The sequence below is a fragment of the Lampetra planeri genome, chromosome 2 (genome assembly GCF_965212315.1).
Source record: "Lampetra planeri chromosome 2, kcLamPlan1.2.h2, whole genome shotgun sequence".
Lineage (NCBI taxonomy): Eukaryota > Metazoa > Chordata > Hyperoartia > Petromyzontiformes > Petromyzontidae > Lampetra > Lampetra planeri.
The window spans coordinates 24,386,486-24,408,909 of NC_136108.1; the positions used below are offsets into that span (position 1 = coordinate 24,386,486).

Below are 22,424 nucleotides of genomic sequence, written 5' to 3' on the forward strand. Positions count from 1 at the left end.
TGCCTACATTGCCCAGAGATGTTCTTCACCGCTGACGACCGTCTGTGGTTATTGAGTCGTCTTCCCTTTCGGTTCCCCGTGGAGCCACTCCAGAACCTGTCACATACCTGTCGACCCCCTATCAGTGCCTACCTTATTACAGCCCCATTCAGACCTTATTGGTCACCCCGTGCCCTTATAAATCTCAACGTTTATCCTACAAAGTCCCATCACGAGGGAGAAACACAAACAAATAGACAAAAATATTTTTTGGCCCATATTGAAACGGTTGTATGCCGTATGGACCTGAAACTCAATTTCCCTGTACAAGAACACGGGATAAATCTTATGGGCTGACAGCTTTGCTGTCATGGTGGCTTGTGTGGTGCCACGACCGCGGAGCAACTCCGCAATTGCCGCGACTCTCTCCCACCCCCCGCACTAAACACACACCCACACGCAGCGCACCCACATATATAGTGTACTGGCGTGGGGATGCCTGGCACATCGGGTTTTAATCCGAAGGGCCCCTAGGGGGAGAGTCCCACGGTTTCCCAGTGCCAGGATTGACCGACCCCCAAAGGACAGGTTACATTGCGGTGCCCCTAAATTGGCTTAAAATTGTATGGGCGCAAAAAGAAAAGGTTCCCTGGGCCAACCACAATGATTCTAGATTTGAAGCTTTCGTGACTGCAAGGATTCATACTCTTAGTTCTTTCGGTAAAGTCACGTAGGTAAAAAATGAAATTAAAATACAAAAAACAATACAATCACGACGTTTCGGAGGCAGCACAAGCTTCCGTCTTCAGGTGAAACTGTCACAGCAAAATATCTGTATCAAGTGAAGAGAAGTCCCAAGAGGTACGACCTTATATAGTTGTTAAGGGGGGAGGAGCCAGGAAGGGCCGCGGGGGAGGAGGAGTTGTGAAGTGGTCAAGTACTGCTTTTTGTTATGCTGCTGGGTGGGTAAATTAATTAAATACGATTAAGCCGCATTTTGTTATGCTGGTGGAGAATACTGTTAAACGCTGGGGATGTTAACACTCGGTAGAGTAAAATAGTGCCTGTCAGATAAGATGGTCCAAAAATGTGTAGTTAAATCTTTTTTGCATGGTTGATAACTTCTTTCCAATGGTTACTAAGTTTGTACCCATCATCACGGTTGAAATTATGTCTGTGTTTGTATATCTGAATGGCTTCGTGTACAAACCTTTGATGGTAGCCAGAGGGTTTGCAGAGCACCTTAGTCTCGGAGAAAACAATATCATGAGAGCCCACCGCGTTGTAGCAATGATCGGCAACGGCGGAAGACTCAATTTTGCCGTGTTTCAAATCTGACTTGTGCTCGTGGACACGATCAGAGACATGACGTTTCGTTTCCCCAATGTAACAGTCACCACAGCTGCAACTCAGTTTATAGACACCAGGGTATTGCAAGTCAGGGATGACATCCTTCACAGATGGAATTAGATCACGGATTTTATGTACTGTACTGAATCGGACTTGGATCTTATGTTTGTTTAGAATTTTGGAGATCTTTTTGGTCACGCCTGCTATGTATGGTAACGTGACAGTTTTGACCTCAGAGAGGGCGCTGGCGCGGGGGGTGGCGATCACCCGATCGGCGGGCGCCCGGCGAGAGGCGCCGACGAGGAGGAGCGGGGAGTGGAGGGGGTGGACGTCGCGCCCCGCCCCCCGCTCACGGGGAGCTGGACGTCGGCCCCCACACTTGCCCTGCTCCAACCTGCCTGCTGCACACGTACCCTACTCATCACTATCTCGTGGTTTTTTTGTGATCTCGACAATTACGTTCTGGCACATACTGTTCCAAACTTCCAAGTTACTTCAACGTGGCATTCTTAGCACCTTTTGACAATAAACTTAGAATGTCAATGTGCAACCGTATTGAGGGACTTGTGTGTGTTGTCTTGGTGTGGTCTGGGACTATTTCGTTGTTTTGCTGCCTTGTCCAAGCTTGCATTTATTTCTTGACTTAAAGCTTTCGTGACTGCAGGAATTCATACTCTTTGGGTCTTTCGGTAAAGTCACGTAAATAGAAAAAATATATTTTTAAAAAATCACTTTTTTATTTTTCTATCTACGTGACTTTACCGAAAGACCCAAAGAGCTTGCATTTATTGTTAAAAAATCAGAATGTACTTATGCCATTTGTACTTACATACTTTATTTATTATTTAGTTTTCGTGACTTGCTTTCCCTTTTTCTCTATTTTGCACGCCTTTTGTTTGTTTTTATTGTAACTGTATGTTGAAGTTCTTTCACACCGTACGTAGTCAACCGTGCTAATCGGAAGAACTGCTATGCATATATTAGTGTATTACTGCCAGCTACTACAGTTACTTACTGTAGCTTTCCGACCCGCCCCTACTGAACATCTGGGAAAAAGAGCTCCTTAGCTCATCGGATTCCTCCTCCAGTCTAAAGTTACGATTCAGATTTTGAACAGCATCGAGACTCTACAAGTCAACGCCTTTCGTGAGAGACACCTCAAAGTATTTCTCAAAATAAGTGCGTGAAACCACCACAGAAGCAAACGACATTGAGCAAGAGTTTCAAAATGCAATACAAGGTAGAAAAATCGTACCATACGCATGGATTCTTTCGCAGTTTCCAACATGATTTGGCCTTGATTTAATGTTGCGATAAAGTAACAATCCGCACAATGAAAGAGTATGTCACGCGGCGCACGCCGTGCGACGTTGCGAGATGGCGTCATGCGTAATGTTGATTCAGTCGATCAATCGACTGAGTTATCATTGATCACTCGTTTGTGGTCAATAACTCGGGTCCCTTCGCACACGGCGGCCACTCTCACGTCGAGCCTCCCGAAGGTAGGAAACCCCCGACACACCGGGCACAGCGGCTGATGATTCCGACGGTCAGAATCAGAATCGTTATTTATTTTTAATCCTGGAGGAGGCATCCGATGAGCTATAAAGCCACTTTTCACAGATGTCCAGTAGGTGGCGTGTCAGCAAGTTACAAAAAACAGCACAATACTATGAGATCTCTTTTACCAGTGGCAAAATATAGTAGTAGGTTTTTACCCTTTTAAACTGGTAAAAGGGTAAAAACCTACTACTATAACAGCACAATACAAAACAAACCCGATATGAGGGCAAAATAGAGTAACGTTAAGCAGGTCACGAAAACAAATAAATACAAATAGATAAGGTATACTGTATCAGTATAAATTGCGTAAGTATATACATTCCTGCCGATTTTTCAACATTAAATGAAAGCTAGGGCAAGGCAGGAAAACAACAAAAACAAGTCCCAGACCACACCAAGAATCCTGGCTCTGGGTTTTTATCGCCAGTATTTGGGCAGCCCTTGAATCAATTTGGTCGCTTTTCTCTGGGGCGAGTCCCTCCTCATAGCAACCCGGCGTTATGATATACGTTAATTTATATTGGACTACTGTGTTGGATTGGATGCTGTATGTTTAGGTGTAGAAGAGTAGCGTATACTGGGAACAGTGGACTCGGATCACATTACTACTCACGGTTGTCCAGATTACAACACGGGTAGCATCATCTAAACCTGTGGCGCCGGAGCGACACGCGGTGGCTCTTTTAGGACTGCAGTGCGGCTCTTGAAATGAAAAATGAAAATGGCTCTTCTTGTTATTTTGGTTGCCGACCCCTGACCATGGAAGCCCAGTTCACCATGGAAGTCGTTCAGTTTACCATGGGAATCCAATTCACCATGGGAATCCAGAACAACCATGGAAGTCTAGTTCATCATGGGAGTCCAGTTCACCATGGGAATCCAGAACAACCATGGAAGTCTAATTCACCATGGGAGTCCAGTTCACTATGGAAGTCCAGTTCACCATGGGAATTTAGTTCACCAAGGGAGTCCAGTTCACCATGGGGGTCCAGTTTACCATGGGAGTCCAGTTTACCATGGAAACCCAGTCCACCATGGAAGTCCAGTTTACCATGGGGAAGGGGTTAGCAACCTGCGGCTCCGGAGCCGCATGGGGCTCATTAAGGGCCGCTTCGTGACATTATTTATTGAGGACCATCGTCTTGTATTTACCCCACAGTGCATTGCGTCTCTTGAAATATTCGAAAAAAAAAAACATAGCTCTTGTTGTTGTTTTGGTTACCAATCCCTAATATAAACTGAGGCTTCCTCACAGAAGTATTAGGAACCCTATAAAACCGTGCAGTGTGGGTAGTTTGGTCCTAAATTTTACAGAAGCAGGGATCAAACTTTCGGCAACACGAGTGTGTAAGCAACGCATCGATCGAGCAAAACTATGGGAATAACACAAATAAAACCCTCAAAATATGATTTGCCGAACTTTCAACTGTTATTCTGAACCAATATTGACACCAAAATTCTTAACTTAGAGCTAAAGTGAATATTATACCAATGTATTGTTATACATCGTGCATACAGTATGTTATTGTTAATATGTGTGCTTGTTAAATTGTATTTAAGACTGTATTGAGTATATAGAAAACATAGCCAATGAAAGCGTGAGGAATACGTCTACTCGAATGACCATCTCCAATTAACATCCCCTACATTAATACTTCGCTCACCACGAAAGCGCCCTATCACATACCTGTCAATCCCTTATCAGTGCCTACCTTAATATAGACCTTATTGGTCACCCCGTGCCCTTATAAATCTCAACGTTCATCCTACAAAGTCCCATCACAAGGGAGAAACACAAACAAATAGACAAAAACATGTTTTTTTGCCCGTATTGAAACGGCTGCGTTATGACTTACCTCGCTTCAGCTTTCCATCCAACACAGCGATGAGCAAGACGAGCAGGAGAAACACCGGGAGGAACACGAAGACCCAATAGTACCACAGGGGCAGCTCCAGCAGCGCGTCCTGGAGCCTCATGTCACCCTCAATGCCTCGATGCCTCAACGTGTCGAGCGCGCTTGTGTTTTTCTCTGGCAAGCGCAACCTTCAGTCGTGTAATGGTTACCTGCCTTCGAGGACAAAGTCCCCCGCTCCATAATCACAGTGAGCAAACACTGGCATTTATATGTCTAGAGGCAGCAGCAGCATCAGCAGCATCAGGGTAAATCATTACAAATCATTTTTTGTAAACTACTATAGCCTGCTGTCCAACTGAGTGGCAAAACTAGACAAACTCCCTCCTGAAGCCCTCTTGCCGTGGTTATCAGACCTCCAACATTGATGTTTAGCTCCTGAGCATGTTGCCGTACGCAAGAATTGAGTAATAAATGGCAGTTTCGGCTGTATTGATGTGGGATGTCTGCAGATTGATATTTGCCCAATACCGCGTAAACTGGGCTCAAGCGTAGCCATCCCAGGCCATGTAAATGATCTGTTGCTCTTCATGCACATTCTTAATGCCATCTCCAAGTTGCCAGCCTTCTCCCATCCCTCTCCACAAATCAATGCCATTGTGTCAGGTGACGCTTCTACTCAAGAATCGGCGATGCTTGTCTTGTTTGTATCAACTATCTCCTCTGTACCGATTTCCCATTTGTTGTCTTACCGTCTTCATCTTCTGCACTTTTGTACTTTGTCTCTTCTGTATTGTGTCGTGTTGTCTTGCCGATATTGCCCGTTTAATTAAAAATACCCGACTTGTTTGTAGGTGGTGCAGTTAATGCATCGGCCTTGCATCTCAGTCACCCATGGCACCTGGACTTGTCTGGTGACTTCCTGCCAGCGAGCCTTTGACACTTCACGTGGCCTCATAGTGCACCTGACCTGGCACACGCGCCGTGGTGACGTCACTGTCACTTAGAAGCGAATGGCGGGCATTGGTATTGGTTCTTGTGTATGGTCCCATGTTCACTCCCCTTTTTATTGTCTGGCCCTTGTATAAACAAAAAAAAGGGAAATTTTGAAAATCACACTTCCAAAACTCAACATTAAATAGCGTGCAAAACATCGCCACCTTGTTGCTTGCATCTCCATGCTGCCAGAAACACCATGGCTTTCTAGCACAGTAACACCATGGCGGTCTAGCACAGTACTGCACCGACAGGCGGTGGACGGGTGGCTCTGCACGTGGCCTGTAAACCAACGCTGTGGGAGGCAGCGAGGGTTGGTGTGGATCACCGCACAGATGTTGTGAAACTCTTGTGGTGCCACGACCGTGGAGCAACCCCGCAAGCGCCCCGACTCCCTCCCGGCCCCCGCACTAAACACACACCGCAGGGGGTTGCCTGGCACATCGGGTTTTCATCCGAAGAGGCCCTAGGGGGAGAGTCCCACGGTTTCCCGGTGCCAGGAGATTGGCCGACCCCCACAGGACAGGTTACATTGCGGTGCCCCTAAATTGGCTTCAAATTGTATGGGAGCAAAAAGAAAAGGTTCCCTGGGCCAACCGCAATGAGTTACTCACATTGGGGGATGACGGAGGGTGGAATATTAGGCGTAAAGAGCAAAACTGAAGGCTCAAACTACTGGGCACGGGAGAACAACAGGTAAGGGGCGAAAAGAGCAAAAAAACCCAAGGCACAAACTAAGAAAACGATGGGTGGAGGCATAACGGACGCTCCAGGTGAGGGCAGGGCATCAGTAGTAGAGTATAAAGGTGGGAGCCCCGGGACGATTGGGGCAGTTGTCTACAACCTCCGGGCCGTCCAGACCGACTCCCTGCCTGCCGTCCTGCCTCCTCGAGCCGCTCGCAGCAATCGTGTGATGCCAGCGAGTGCTGCTGCGAGGCTGTGATAGGTGAGGTTTTCGCTCGTCCCTCTCCCTCCGACTCTCACAGGGTCCGTGCGACGCCGGAAGTTCAGCTACGAGGTATATGGTAGAACGCTTGAGTGACTGGGTTCATAGGCAGAGTTACGCTCGGCTCTCCTCGTGAAACATTCCTCCGCCGGGGTGATTAGTTCAGTTGTCTGCAACCTCCGGGCCGTCACGACCCACTCCCTGCCTGCCGTCCTGCCTCTTCAAGCCACTCACAGCATCCGTGTGATGCCAGCGAGTGCTGCTGCGAGACAGTGATTGGGCAAGTCTTCTCTCGTCCTCCTCCCTCCGACTCTCTCAGCGTCTGTGGGACGCCACGAGTCCAGTTTCAAGGTACGTGTTAGGACGTTTGAGTAGCTGGGTTCATAGGCGGAGTTACGCTAGGCTCTCAACGTGATATATTCATCCTCCGGGTAATGCGTATTGGCGCCATTAATAAACTCTGGTACAGAATATCGGTGTAGTGTGATGTCTGTATGTGTGGGCAGAACCTCGGCGTAGCGTCTGTGATCTGTGTATGGCGTGTCTGCATGGAGAGACTGGGTGCCCGGCGCGTTTACACAGTAGAAATAGCGATAATGGTAAGGCATGCCCCATGGGGGGGGTAGGTGTGCATATTCATACCGCCACCGTTTATGTTGATTAGCGCTCGGCGTGTGTGGGATAACCTCGGCGGTGGTAAGCGATCGCGTGCGTGTTTACACAGCGCGCTTTACGCAGCGAGTTTACACCGCGTTTGCATTACGCTGCCGGGTCCTCCGGGGGCCGTAGCGCTGGCCGTTGGGGAAGCACGCACCTTTAGATGTTCATACAGCCGCCGTTTCTTTTCAGTTTACATTAGCATTAGCATTGCGGGCACGTGGATTAGGGCTTAGCCACAGGGAGGGGCGCGTGCTTATTCATACCGCCGCCGTCCCTTTTGGTCAGCGCCAGCTTTGTGAGGGAAAAACGCGCCTGCAGGGGCACGCACGTGCACGCCTCTGTATTCGTTTGTGTGGTGGGGTACGTGGGGGAGATAACCCCGGGCGGTGGTGAGCCAGCCGAGAGAGGGCGTTGGCACGGGGGGGGGGGGCTGATCACCCCATCGGCGGGGGCCCGGCGAGAGGCGGCCGAAGAGGAGAGGGCGGAGTGGAGGGGGTGGACGTCACGTCCCGCCCGCTCACGGGGAGCAGGGAGGTGGACGTCGTCCCCCACACTCTCTTTGCGTGGGCGTCGAGGTGGTGCCATATCCTGGCTTGCCAGAAGGCAGTACAGCAAACGGGCTGATCGCCACTTGTTTCCATCTGTACGGGGATAGTGTTGCTCCCTCGCGCATGTGGATTTTTTTTCATAGTTGCTCGAGTTTCCTGCCACGTACGAAATCATCATTAATTGGCTGAAAAAAACTTTTTTTTAAATGCATGATGCTCCTGAAAATTAGTCCTAGAACTCAGTGTGACTTTTCTGGATATTGGATTGTACGTTCCACATTTGGCATGTAGTTTTTTTCCACGCTTTCCAAATAAGGTTGAGTGTTCATGCATAGCCCTGTCAATCTGTCTGCAACATAGGGGGTCATGATAACTAATAAAGACGATTCAATGCAAGTTAAATGTTAAGTCTGTTCTCCTATAATGCGCTAGTAGTTGCGTTCCTGATGAACACAGCGTGATGGAAAATCGCGTTATAAGAAATAATATAGGGTAAAGCACAGTCCGTGGTAACACGTGAGATGCGTACGCAGGCTGACCAAAGACTGAGGCACGTGGGTAGCATCTAGAAGCATCCAGCAGCATCCCGCCTTGTGTGATACTATGCCGAGGTAGCTGTACGACCGCTTATTCTTACTCATGCGAAAGTTCCATTCGCTCAATAGCATTATATCCAATATGCTTTCGCGTTATAAAAAAAAAGTGTTCCCTAATACATTAATTGCATTATATCCAAGTTGCGTTATTAAAACACGAGTTGTTCTGCCCCACGGCAGATATGGGGGTGTGCTTACACAGGAACTTCCTGATATGGTGTTGAGTTTGGTCACATAACCAGGAAGTTACGATTTAAGGTTCTCTAAGCCACGAGGAAGGGGTGTCAGCCATTACACAGAGTACAAACTGGAGGCACAATTAGCGTCTCAGTGAAGACAGGTGCATCTGTTCATTGTGGGACTTTAAGAAGCATTGTCTGTAAGTTCATTTATGTTCTTATAATACTAGGAATGCTGTTATGTTAGGATTGCCGTAATAATGCTGTAAATGCCTTTATAATGCCGTTAAATTATGATGAGGCTTAGTTAACAATGAAGCCTGCCACTTGTGAATGTTATTTATAGTTGGACAAGTCGAGCCAGACTTGTGCCCATGTAACTTTAATGCGTTCTTCAGAGCAAGGATGAAAAAGTATCTCATCCACAGTTCAGTGTTATGTTCAGCGCTGTACATTTAGGCTGCAGTATGCTGATTACACAAAGTGACCTTATTTAACACAGTAGCTTATTCTCTTGTTGTATAGCTATTCAGTGCTGATGGAGGTGCCTGCTCCATCCAGGACCTATTGTTGAGTTTCATGTTATCTAAGACAATGTTATGATGCTGCAGTGTTCATTGATTGTATTGATATTGCAAGTGTAGTGTGTGATACATTGAGGCGCACACACTAACTGGGAGGCAAGACGTTTATTACACAACCTACGGTAACACTCTGGTTCTTTAGCTAGGTGTAGCTATACTGTCGCTATGTGCGTGCGAGTTAACCCTAGCGAACGGCCAGCCAGCACACAACGCTGTCTGACAAATGATTCCCAGCTAAGGTTCAACCGACGAACGAAGAGCGAAGGGTTCCAGGACGATCCCCACAAACGAGCCCCGATCCCTGTCGGGGCTCTCCCTTTATTTCCTTGGCCGTGGCTTCGCCACGCCCTCGGCCATGCCCCCTGCTGTATCAAGACAGGGGCTCACGGCTCCCGGTCTCGTGTCCCTCAGCCTCCTAGGGAGGTTCCCAGCACTCAGCAGCACTCCCGAATTAGGGGCTGGCGCTACAGTATAGTGACAGGAAATGTCACTACACAAGTATTAACAGATGCTGTATTTTGTGCTGTGTTTTCCCATCAGTTTTACCTCGTTCTAATCATTAAATACATTGGATTCGGATGTTCACCCTGGCTCTGAAGGTTTATTGAATGCGAGGTTACCAACTTGGATAGTGGTGCAATGCAGCGCACAGCGAGGCCAAGACACGAGTTATCGAGCAGACTGTATATAGATCTGTTGCTATTCAGGAGTTTACCCTATACAAGGCAAGTTTATCAAATGGATTCCCAATACTCGGCAGTAATTAAAAAACCCCAGTGTTAAATGGTAAGCCATGTGCTGCTAGGACATTGTCTCACTTAATTTTGTAAAAACAAATGTGATATAAAAAGGGATGCATATAATCATTAACTTTTTACAAAATATGTTTATTGTAATGCTAATTTATCACAAAAACAAAAAACATCATGATAGCAGCTTGACATTATTTGGAGAAACACAATAAAATTTAGCTTGGCTCCATGGTGATATGGAAGGTATCGGCCTTGTCATCTCTGCGTTCGCCTCAATAGAGTACGATCTGATCAGCACACACATTTTCACCGCCTCGTTTGCCAATAGTGCCTGAAGGCTATTGATATATTAATATCACTGTCGGTATGACCTTGTAATAACAGCAGCACTCTGCACACGTTCACTCGCTAAACACCGTTGTAACGCAGTGCAGGACACCAGGGTTGTCAGAAGCCTTCTTTACATCCCTCAGCAAAGCCTAAACAAAACAAGTACATTGGAGTCAGCGGTGGAAATTACACATTCCCATGATAGAGGCCAGTAAGTCTCCCCACAAACACTGCCAACACTTTGCTGCTGCTGACGATAGTATTAATGATAATATGCAGATTCTACTGCTTTTGAAGATGCCGATGCATCTGCTGCAGTGTGTGTGTGAATGTGTGTGGATGCAAAGATGTGTGTCATGCTGGTCTTCGTAGGTGCTTGCTAACAGCACTTGCACCAACAGTCTGTTAAGGCTATACGGTGAGGGAAATGGTGATGGAGTGGGTAGGGCTCTGAAATGTGCCAAGTCATCCGAGTTCAATTCGTGGCTCGAAATTATATCAGTGGCAAGTGACATCTGAACCAGTTCTGGGTCTCTCTTAGGATGACTTAGCTTTACGCGAGTACCTGGAAGTGGTGTGTAATGTCACCACTGGAGAGACAAAGGTGGCTGGGTATGGTACTGTCCACACCACCTGCTTGTGCACTGTACCTGGCTTAATAAGTGTATCCTAACAGCACTTTTTTTCCAGTGTATATGACTATCAAGGGGGTGTTTATTTGTTATGCTTCTATCATTATGATCATCACCACAACTCTATCCACTACTGGATGAAGGATGCTCCAACATCGCCGCAATTCCTCAATTCTGCAATACCAAAATCCGAAGTAGTCCTTCCCATGAACCGATTCGATTGCTCCATCTCCGCGGTGTTTGTCCCCCCGTGCACATTCGCTCATTTGCATCTGGCTATTGTTCCATCGCCCGAGTCCACAATTCTCGAGTCAGTGCGATGCATCTAGTTCGTGGTCATCATCTTATTCACGTGCCCCTCGTGATATGTCTCAGCATGGCCGTGTGTCGTTGTGTTTGTGCGGATACCGTACGGGAGGTGGACATTATTTTAAATGTGAAGCAGTCCTCAGATATGCATTTAGCATGACACTGTTGGGGCCGTGCGGCCTCGTGGGCCCTACCTGCACCTGTCCACCACAACAGCGGTCGAGTGAGACGAGGCAATCGGCCGTGTCAGTGAGCAGCGCGCGCTGCACGCTGCCGTGTACCGTCGTCCGTTCGGCTGAGATGTCGTACGCAAACCGCAGTAGCAGCTTCACCAGGAAACCGCATCGCGCCGCCATCCTAGACAAACGGCGTTCGGGAAAAAAGCGGGACCACCAAACAATCTCCGTGTCACGCGCATGACTGGCTATGCGCTGCACTTGGCCGAGTTGGGACTGCGCACGAGCGACCTCTTCCACAAGTGGGGGATGACGGAGGTCTCCTCATTGTGGCTGGCGAAGTGCAATCTATCACTCACATTAGACTTGTGTAAAAGTAGATATTAGTTTTTGCATTTTATAGGGAGCACTACATTAAAGTTCACTCCTGAGCAGTGAAAATTTCAAAGCTCCCGTATGCAAATAGAGTATAAAATGGAAAGTTTAAATATTGATTGGGAGTCGAGGGCAAATTGGTAATCATAGCACCCGAGAAATGAACGTGTATGTGTGTAGCGACTTATGGGGAGCAGTAATGTAGTGGTTAGAACGCTGCGCTACGAACCCGACGATTCGAGTTCGATTCCTGCTCACGACCACGAACACCAGTGACGATTATCAGAACCGGTCATGCCCTAGGTCGACTCAGCCTCAAATGAGTTCTTGGTGATGTGAATAAACACCGCCACTGGGGAGACAAAGGTGGTTGGGTGTGGTGCTGGTCACCCACCCCCTCGTGTACCGTGCCGACCTTAACAGATGCTCGCGGACAGCACTTGCCCCAACAGTCTGTTAAGGCTATATGGGGGATCTTTGTCTTTGTGGCGATATGTGGGGAGCAGTAGTACCGCGGTTAGCACGCTGCACTACAAACCTGATGACGCAAGTTCGATTCCCACTCACGGCCAACACCGGTGACGATTATCTGAACCAGTCCTGGGGCCTGACCTAGGTCGACTCAGCCTCAAATGAGTATCTGGTGCGATGTATAAGAACATCGCCACTGGGGAGACAAAGGCGGTCGGCCGTGGTGGTGGCCACCCACCCCCTCATGTACCGTGCCGGCACTTGCCCCAACAGTCTGCTAAGGCTGTACGAGAGATGTTTAGCTTTGTAGCAACTTACCGAGGCCACGCGCAGCTGATGAGGCTCTTGAGGGCAAGGAGGATGTAGGCTCGGGCCTCCTCCTTAGGGCCGTCGCTCACCTCCAGGAAGGCGCCCACAACACCCAGCAGCTGCTTCATGTGTCGCACGATGAGAATGCCCAACCTGACCGGTGTGCGCACACACACGAGTTCACTTGTGCCACCTTCAGTGTTTCCATAATACTTGCCTGTTCTACGGAAATACGTATTTTCATAATGAGAATTGTATATAGCGTGATTAATGTATTAGGGAACACATTTTCTATAATGCGGGATGCGAATTGGATAGAACCCGATTGAGTGAACGGAACTACGTCACGCGAGTAGGAATAAGCGGTCGTACGGCTGTCTCGGTGTAGCATTGTACAAGGCAGTGGGATGCTGCTGGATGCTTCTAGACGCTACCCACGCGCCTGAGTCTTTGTTCAGCCTGCGTACACATCTTGTGTGTTATGGCAGACTGTGCTTTAACCTTATATTGTATATTCTTTATTATAACGCGATTTACCATAACGCGGTGTTCTTCAGGAACGCAACTACCGCGTTTTAGGAGAACAAGACCGTATTGGAAAGGGCAATTTCAAATTTGGTTTAGGTTTAGCAAATCAGTCAACATTTTATGAAGTTACAATTGAGGCATGTCGAGTAAAATTACGATATTCTGCTATTTTGTCAAATTGCGACTCTAACAAACTCTTCATTAAGAAAACTTGTTCCAACATTCATCTTGAATCCAACATTGCAGACTTATTAAATCATGACTTCCATAATTTCCTGTAATTCATTTCTATTGGTTGTTTAATGACTATGATGTCGGCTACCCCGTGGAGGGTTAACACTTTCTCCACGTATGTTACCAATCCACTTTACAGAATGTACTGCATCGACACCTCAACCTGCCACCAAACTTAGGGAAATTAATTTGTGCTATGCCAGGGGGATCTCGCAACCCACAACTAGGAACCTCTGGAGCCCCCCACATTTACACGAGTCCCACCGATGACGTTTGCCCATCACCCACGCGATTTGGAAGGCACATTGTGTAAAAAGCTGCAGACACATCGGACATGACCAGCAAAATGAAGGAGACCTGATGCAGGCAGTGATGAGAAAGAAACTGCAACTATTTGGACAGATGGACAATAACAGGAAAATTTAAAGTGTGTTATTCGGAAAAATGGAAGGAACAGGAAAGAGAAGACCTCATAGAGAATGGCTTGACGACGACGACATAGGAGATCGGTGCTGAGCATATTAGCACAAGACAGAGGAAAGTGGAAACAATTGACGAAATATGCATTAGACACCTACGGGCTATCTGCCCATGCATCGTGATTTGATGATGTCAATGGGAATATGCTCTAATCCTACCAAAATTGACACACAGTGCTGGTATATGCTATATGTGTGAGAGTGATATCGGATCGGCGCACATGCGTACCACACACACACCTGTCAATGTAGGCAGGAAGCACTTCAGCATAAACACGCCGGAGGGACAGTCTGTCCTCCATCTCCATGTGGGAGAGAGTGAGCAGCAGCACCTTGCTGGTGAGCGCCATGGGATTGGCTTTACCAGGACTCGCATTGGCCAGGTACGGTCCTTCCAGCACCGGCAGCAGAATCAGCAAACACCTGTGCACAGCCTGCATTGACACAGTACAAAGTCAAAGATCCCCCGCATCGCCTGAACAGACTGCTGGGGCAAGTGCCATTAGCGAGCACCTATGAAGACCTGCACGGCACACGAGAGGGCGGGTGGCCAACGCCACACCTGGCTGCCTTTGTTTCCCCAGTGGCGATGTTACACATCACACTAGGTACCCATTTGAGGCTGAGTCGACCTAGGGGAGGCCCATGACTGGTTCAGATATTCGTCACTGGTGTTGACCGTGAGCAAGGACCGAATTCGGGATGCCAGGTTCTTAGCGCATGACACAGTGCAATCACATCAGCAAAGTCACAAATATGTTAACTGTGTTTATTACCACCACTGCCTTATAAATAAAAAAATAAAAAAGTTAATTTTCATGAAAGCAGAATTAGAGGGAAGCCAAATGATTATGTATTGCGTATTGAAGTCCGCTTGTATTGTGAAGTAAAAAAAAACCGGAATACATTTAACGAATATCCCAATGATAGCTTGATACCAGTTGAATGACGAGAAATCCTCAGTGTGCCTGAATATGGCTGTCTGAGCATTAACAATGGACAGCTTTCAATGAGATGAACAGACAATGGCTTGAACAGACCACAATAGGCCAGATGCATGCACGGAGGGGGTGTAAAAACGTAGCATACAATACACACTGCCAGAATTTTAGCTGCACTGATCACGTATGTGTATGTTGAACTTCTTTCACACCATACATATCCAATCGTGCTTATCCGAGGTGTAGGGTAAGGACAACACGCTAAACACAAAAAAGAAGTTCTAAAGAAATTTAATAAGATTTAAAAGTGGATAGCTGCAGTGGCTTCCTAATATTAGAAGCAAGAGCGTTCCAGACAGCAGCAGAAGCGCATCTGAAAGCATGCGATGCAGTGATTGTCGTTGTTCGATGGTTAGCCAAAAGCCGCTGCTTCGAGGATGACCGGAGGGGAATAATTTTCATTCTGGAAACACCGTGTTTGTAATATCTGCATGCTCAATCACCTTCTGCCTGCAATTCTCTGAGAGTTTGTGGACAATAGGATGATACGGTAGATTGAAAGAGTACGTTTCAACAAAAAATGAGTAGCATCTCCCGATGAAAGAAGCTGAAGTAATAATTGTGTCACCATCCACCGAGTCCTGTACCTGCACAAGCTCGTGTTCCCTGGAGTAGAGGTGACGGTACAGCGCATGGTAGATCACCTGGGCTTGATTGTGGCATCTCAATTCTGCTGCCGGCTACTTAAGCAAAAACAGAATGTTAGTCACACGTGAATAATTACAACAACAATTTGAATGATGGTAAAAATGATAAATATTCATAAAATGAACTGAATCATCCACAATTTCAACATTTAATTCTTAACATCACATGATTTATGAGCAGCGAAAACGTATAGCAATTTATTTATCGGCAATTTTCTAAACTTCCTGTACAGCGGTACAGCGGATTAATTAGAGGACTTCTCATTCTGGAAAAAACCCTCTTAAATGATGTCTTCTGAAAAAATCGATAGCATTTGGGAATCTGGACCAATCAATCAGAGGTGCTCTGAAGTAAAACATTACTAGACCTGCTACCCTTGTCTGAAATTGGAAAGGGTTACTCACCATCCACATTAATAGGAAGAAATGTGAATAATAATTATACTGTAATCTGAATATTTGCATCAATATGGTATTTATATGCTTCGACATCTCAAAGCATCACATCCCATCTCAACCAGTGGCGGCACGTGAATCAGCACTGGCTTGAAAGTGGGCATTCACCTGCAATAACTGCAATCCCAGTTTAGTAGCTTGCAGGTCATTTCTCTAAATGTGGACCATAGTATTTACTGTGAAACATATGGCGTAAGAAAGTATGGTTATTAAACAGAATTAATCAGAATGTATGATTATTACACTATTAATCAGGGCGGCATACTGGATTCGAACCGTGATTCTCTGCACATGGTGGCGAGATATTAACTACCTCAACTGGTATACGTGGGTTCGATCCTGACCCTGACGCCTGCTGTATATTTGTAGTTTGCATGTTCTCCCCATGGTCGCGTGGATTTTTCTCCGGGTTCTCTGGTTTTTCCCCACATTTAGAAACACGCGTTTAGAGAATTTGGCTGCAATAAATTGCCATACGATAAGCCACTTCGTTGAGCTATCATTTGTAGCCAGGTCACTTCTGAAAAACAGCTATATAGTTCAGTGAGCCTTACGCGGTAAAATAAATATAGTTTATAGTTTTATAGTTTATAACTTGCTATATGTTATTTTTCATTTTACTTCATTGTAAAGTATCTGAAAACAAAATATTCAGAATTTTTCACGATAGAAATCAAATCTGTTTATGCAGGTTGCGGATAAACTGTTTGGGAAAAAAAGAGTCTGCTATACCACGCTCATTCAGACCTTCAGACCTTTTGCGTGCTGCTTCTATTATTACCTCCGACTCAAGTGACTGCGTACTGTAAGGTACCATAAAAACAGAGGACATCCGATGCGTTCACCCATATCTTAGGTAAGCAATGTTTATATAGCCTCATTGACGAGTGTTTTGTTGCATCATTAATGTTTTTTTTGTTCGGGCAATCCCTGTACATTCAACCGATGATCGCGCGGAATTACCCAGGTGATGTGTAACATTGCTGACTTAATATGGCAAATATTAGGACGTCAAAAACTCCTCGCCTCCACAGTCCTAGATTTCAGGCCGCGTGCGTAGCCACCAGCGCCCGGCTTAAACCGGTGCGGTGGCGAAACCGTCCACCATTCCTCAAGCGGTTTTGTTTCCTCGCGGTTGGGGATGCTCACCGTATTCAGAACGACGTGGTGAAGGCAGCGCACGCCCAGCAGCTGGTTCTCCAGCTCGAAGTCATCGGAGAAAAGCAGCGCGGGGGGCAGCAGCGCCTCCCTCACGAGTGCCGCGCCCACGTGTGGCCTCGCCACCTGCAGCAGGAGCCTCACGAACTCGCACTTCGCGCTCTCATTCTCCTTCCAGTTGTCCCTGGTAAGATGGATGAAGCATGACAAACAAGGTCACGTGTAAATAACGCACCAACTCAAAACATTACGTCCCATCAAATTTAGCACACAGTGTAAAGTCATGACCCTGTGCCACCGAGCTCTCTATCAAGGTCTCCACCCATGCCTCTCCACACTTCTCACTCTACCAACCACTGCAGACCACTGCGGTGTCCTGTGGCGTACGTCCAATAATCTGCTGATTGTAACCTGAAACAGGACTGTCCTGGCTGAGAAACTTTTTCTCCGTGGCTACACCGATCATTTGGAACTCTCCGACTGAACATACGCAGCCTCACAGTACCATTCAACTTCAAGTAGCAACTCAAGGCTCTCGCCTGTTCAGACTCTCACCCCTTCAGACTCTCCCCGCTTCAGACTCTCACCCCTTCAAACTCTCACCCCTTCAGACTCTCACCCCTTCAGACTCTCACCCTTCAGACTCTCACCCCTTCAGACTCTCACCCCTCCAGCCTCTCACCCCTCCAGACTCTCACCCTTCAGACGCTCACCCTTCAGACTCTCACCTCTTCAGACTCTCACCCCTTCAGACTCTCACCCCTTCAGACTCTCACCTCTTCAGACTCTCACCCCTTCAGACTCACACCCCTTCAGACTCTCACCCCTTCAGACTCTCACCTCTTCAGACACTCACCTCTTCAGACCCTCACCCTTCAGACTCTCACCCTTCAGACTCTCACCCCTTCAGACCCTCACCTCTTCAGACTCTCACCTCTTCAGACTCTCACCCCTTCAGACTCTCACCCCTTCAGACTCTCACCTCTTCAGACTCTCACCCCTTCAGACTCACACCCCTTCAGACTCTCACCCCTTCAGACTCTCACCTCTTCAGACACTCACCTCTTCAGACCCTCACCCATTCAGACTCTCACCCCTTCAGACCCTCACCCCTTCAGACTCTCACCCCTTCAGACTCTCACCTCTTCAGACTCTCACCCCTTCAGACTCACACCACTTCAGACTCTCACCCCTTCAGACTCTCACCTCTTCAGACACTCACCTCTTCAGACCCTCACCCTTCAGACTCTCACCCTTCAGACTCTCACCCCTTCAGACCCTCACCTCTTCAGACTCTCACCCCTTCAGACTCTCACCCCTTCAGACTCTCACCTCTTCAGACTCTCACCCCTTCAGACTCACACCCCTTCAGACTCTCACCCCTTCAGACTCTCACCTCTTCAGACACTCACCTCTTCAGACCCTCACCCATTCAGACTCTCACCCCTTCAGACCCTCACCCCTTCAGACTCTCACCCCTTCAGACTCTCACCCCTTCAGACTCTCACCCCTTCAGACCCTCACCCCTTCAGACTCTCACCCTTCAGACTCTCACCCCCCTTCAGACTCTCGCCCCTCCAGACTCTCGCCCCTTCAGACTCTCACCCCCTTCAGACTCTCACCCCCTTCAGACTCTCACCCCTCCAGACTCTCACCCCTTCAGACTCTCACCCCTTCAAACTCTCACCCCTTCAGACTCTCACCCCTTCAGACTCTCACCCTTCAGACTCTCACCCCTTCAGACTCTCACCCCTCCAGACTCTCACCCACCCAGACTCTCACCCTTCAGACTCTCACCCCTTCAGACCCTCACCTCTTCAGACTCTCACCTCTTCAGACTCTCACCCATTCAGACTCTCACCCCTTCAGACTCTCACCTCTTCAGACTCTCACCCCTTCAGACTCTCACCCCTCAGACTCACACCCCTTCAGACTCTCACCCCTTCAGACTCTCACCCCTTCAGACCCTCACCTCTTCAGACTCTCACCCCTTCAGACTCTCACCCTTCAGACTCTCACCCCTTCAGACTCTCACTCCTTCAAACTCTCACCCCTTCAGACTCTCACCCCTTCAGACTCTCACCCTTCAGACTCTCACCCCTTCAGACTCTCACCCCTCCAGACTCTCACCCTTCAGACTCTCACCCCTTCAGACCCTCACCTCTTCAGACTCTCACCTCTTCAGACTCTCACCCCTTCAGACTCTCACCCCTTCCGACTCTCACCTCTTCAGACTCTCACCCCTTCAGACTCACACCCCTTCAGACTCTCACCCCTTCAGACTCTCACCTCTTCAGACACTCACCTCTTCAGACCCTCACCCATTCAGACTCTCACCCCTTCAGACCCTCACCCCTTCAGACTCTCACCCCTTCAGACTCTCACCCCTTCAGACTCTCACCCCTTCAGACTCTCACCCCCTTCAGACTCTCATCCCCTTCAGACTCTCACCCCCTTCAGACTCTCACCCCTTCAGACTCTCACCCCTTCAGACTCTCACCCATTCAGACTCTTACCCCTTCAGACTCTCACCCCTTCAGACTCTCACCCCTTCAGACTCTCACCCCTTCAGACTCTCACCTCTTCAGACTCTCACCCCTCCAGACTCTCACCCCTTCAGACCCTCACCCCTTCAGACTCTCATCCTTCAGACTCTCATCCCCCTTCAGACTTTCGCCCCTCCAGACACTCGCCCCTTCAGACTCTCACCCCCTTCAGACTCTCACCCCCTTCAGACTCTCACCCCTCCAGACTCTCACCCCTTCAGACTCTCACCCCTTCAGACTCTCACCCTTCAGACTCTCACCCCTTCAGACTCTCACTCCTCCAGACTCTCACCCACCCAGACTCTCACCCTTCAGACTCTGACCCCTTCAGACTCTCGCCCCTTCAGACTCTCACCCCTTCAGACTCTCACCTCTTCAGGCTTTAACCTCTTCAGGCTCTCACGTACGAGGGACTTGACAGCCATCGCTCCGCGCCTCTGAGTTCTCGATTGAATATTGCGTCCGACACGCAAAATTTGTGCGCATTATAAATCGTTCATAATCAACGATTTTTGGGTTTAGATCGCGTTATTTATAAATGTGTCGTAACCCTCCACCACCCGACACGGCCAATCAGTAAAAAAAAGTGTCACGTTGACAAAAGACAAATAGTTCACTGCTTTAGCCCACCGGTGTGTTGAAGCGTGAAACCACAACATTTACAATTTGAGTACGACGTTTCGCTGGTAATTGCATCCAGCATCATCGGGCAATTCGCCAGAATGGTGAGGCTCTGCTGTGTCTCCCGTTCTTATATAGAGCAGCAGCAGGGTGACGTCATCATTAACTCATCAGGTGCAAAGATTTGAGGGGGGGGGTTATTGTAATTATATACTTGATTAGTAATAAGGCTATTGTTACGATGCGAGTTGTAGATTAGTAATCATTTGGAATGTGTTCTATTGTGATTATGCTACATTAATAATCAGTTAGTGCTTGTTTCTCTTATAAGGAATTGTAATGCATCTTATTTAATAATACGCTTCCAGGCCGCACTAAGCCTGTAGTGTTATAATATAAAACTCAAGAAGTACTGAAACCTCTAGGATCTGGACTTGAGTATGCCAGCATTTGGAAGGAGCCGTAATCGCTACCAGAAATAAAGAATAAACCTCCGACCGGGAAACAGCAGGTCAATGAAGTTATTTTTGCATATGATGGCAATATGTTCAGGAGTTAAATGCCAATGTCGAGGTCTGATAGCAGCCACGAGAGGGCTTTAGCAGAGTTGGTGTAGTTTTGCTGTTCATCCTCCGTTGATGGAGCACAGACAACAGTTGTTTACAATTTGGTCCATAATTTGGACGAAGCTTTATCTTCTCAGCCACAGTTATGCCCTCCCTTCTCTATGCTTGCAAAACGTGGAGCCTTCTTAAGGAAAATCTGCACCAGGTTGAAATATTCAGGCTAGCTTGCCTACGATCCATCTTGGGTTTAACCAGACTGGGTTGTGTGATTTCACAGGTCCTTGAAGAATCTGGACACAGTCCCATCAGTGAGCTCCGGCAAATGAGGCTGCGTTGGCTGGGTCATGTAGCCCGCATCCCCAGCCCCCGCATGCCCAGCCCCCGCATGCCCAGCCAACTTATGTTCGGCCGGACGGATGGGGCTAAACGGGCATGGTACGGGCTAGAGAAAAGATGGATTGATGTGGCCCAGGTGTGTATGTATATATCTTGAATTTCTTTCGCACCCTAAGTAGCTAGCGATGGTAATCGAACGTGCGGGGAAATGACTGTCCAAGGAGGTGCGCTGTGTGTTTATGGTAATTCGCACGGAGGTTGTCAATATTGCAATGGAGAGCGGTGACGCTACAAACCCGGCAACCCGAGTTCGCGCTCACGACCAACACCAGTGATGATTATCTGAACTGGACCTCCCTTAGGTCGACTCAGTCTCAAATGAGTACCTGGTGCGGTGTGTAAAACATCGCGACCAAGGAGACAAAGGCGGCCGGGCGTGGTGCTGTTCACCCACCCCCTCGTGTGCCGCTGTGACGGCCTTCATAGGTGCTGCTCGCTAACAGCACTTGCCCCAAAAGCCTGTAACGACTACACGAGGGATATTTGTCTTCGTCAACACTGCAATGTACACTACATTGCAGACTTCACTCTATTGTATGGAATTTCGCAGTTGGGTCAACACTGCCTCCGTGAATCCGCAGAGACGGTGCAAGGTCGAGCACCGTAGCCTCTCTCACTTGTTCAGTGACGTTACAACACAGCGCTTGCTTGTGCCAGGCTAGGTACACATTGTGGTCACTTGAGGTGTTGGAGGCGCGCTGCCACCCCCCGCGTTACCTGCGAAGCGAGTCTCTGAGGCGGCAGATCTTGCCCTGCGTTGACGCCTGGGGCCCTGAGACTCCCAACGCCGCGGTGCGGAGCCTCAGACCCGGCTCCCCTGCATCCCCCGTGCCACACTTGCCCCCCGGGTCCTCCGTGCACCCCACACCCCCCGTGCTCCCCACACCCCCCGTGCCCCCCTCACTCCCCTCACCCCCCACATCTCCGGCCCCCCACTCTGGCCCCGCTCCACGTTGCTCGCCAATGGGAGCCGCCATCGCGTGACGTCACTCCACGACGGCGCGCGCATGCGCAGTGCGCGTTGGGCGACACTTGCGAGGCGCTGTAAAACAAAATAATCCCCCCTCCTCCTCCCCGGATCTGCGACCGAATCACCCATCGTGCAGAGGCATTCGCTGATCGGTGACTTTCGTCGGCCGTCCGATTTTGTTCGCATTTGTTGTTGTTGACAACGCATCGCATCT

At 48.3% G+C, this 22,424-nt stretch overlaps 1 protein-coding gene across 1 annotated transcript; it reads right to left on the reverse strand.

The window, feature by feature from the left end:
• Window positions 1-9,344: 9,344 nt before the first annotated feature.
• On the reverse strand, window positions 9,345-22,217 carry TTI2 (TELO2 interacting protein 2). The gene is made up of 7 exons (XM_078603207.1): window positions 21,958-22,217; window positions 17,103-17,295; window positions 15,438-15,530; window positions 14,090-14,283; window positions 12,618-12,761; window positions 11,472-11,634; window positions 9,345-10,485 (listed from the first exon to the last, which is right to left on the reverse strand). The coding sequence occupies exons 1-7, from the start codon at window positions 22,215-22,217 to the stop codon at window positions 10,408-10,410; spliced, it is 1,125 nt and encodes a 374-aa protein (XP_078459333.1). The 3' UTR covers window positions 9,345-10,407.
• Between the last annotated feature and the right edge of the window lie 207 nt (window positions 22,218-22,424).

Bases quoted from the DNA above. Each gene is read 5' to 3' on its own strand.
- TTI2 (XM_078603207.1), bottom strand. From the start codon at position 22,217: ATGGCGGCTCCCATTGGCGAGCAACGTGGAGCGGGGCCAGAGTGGGGG. The intron at 12,762-14,089 runs GTGTGTGTGTGG...CACACCGGTCAG, and splicing joins CTTCCTGCCTACATTGACAG to GTTGGGCATTCTCATCGTGC. The intron at 11,635-12,617 runs GTAAGTTGCTAC...CCGTTTGTCTAG, and splicing joins ATCAGCTGCGCGTGGCCTCG to GATGGCGGCGCGATGCGGTT.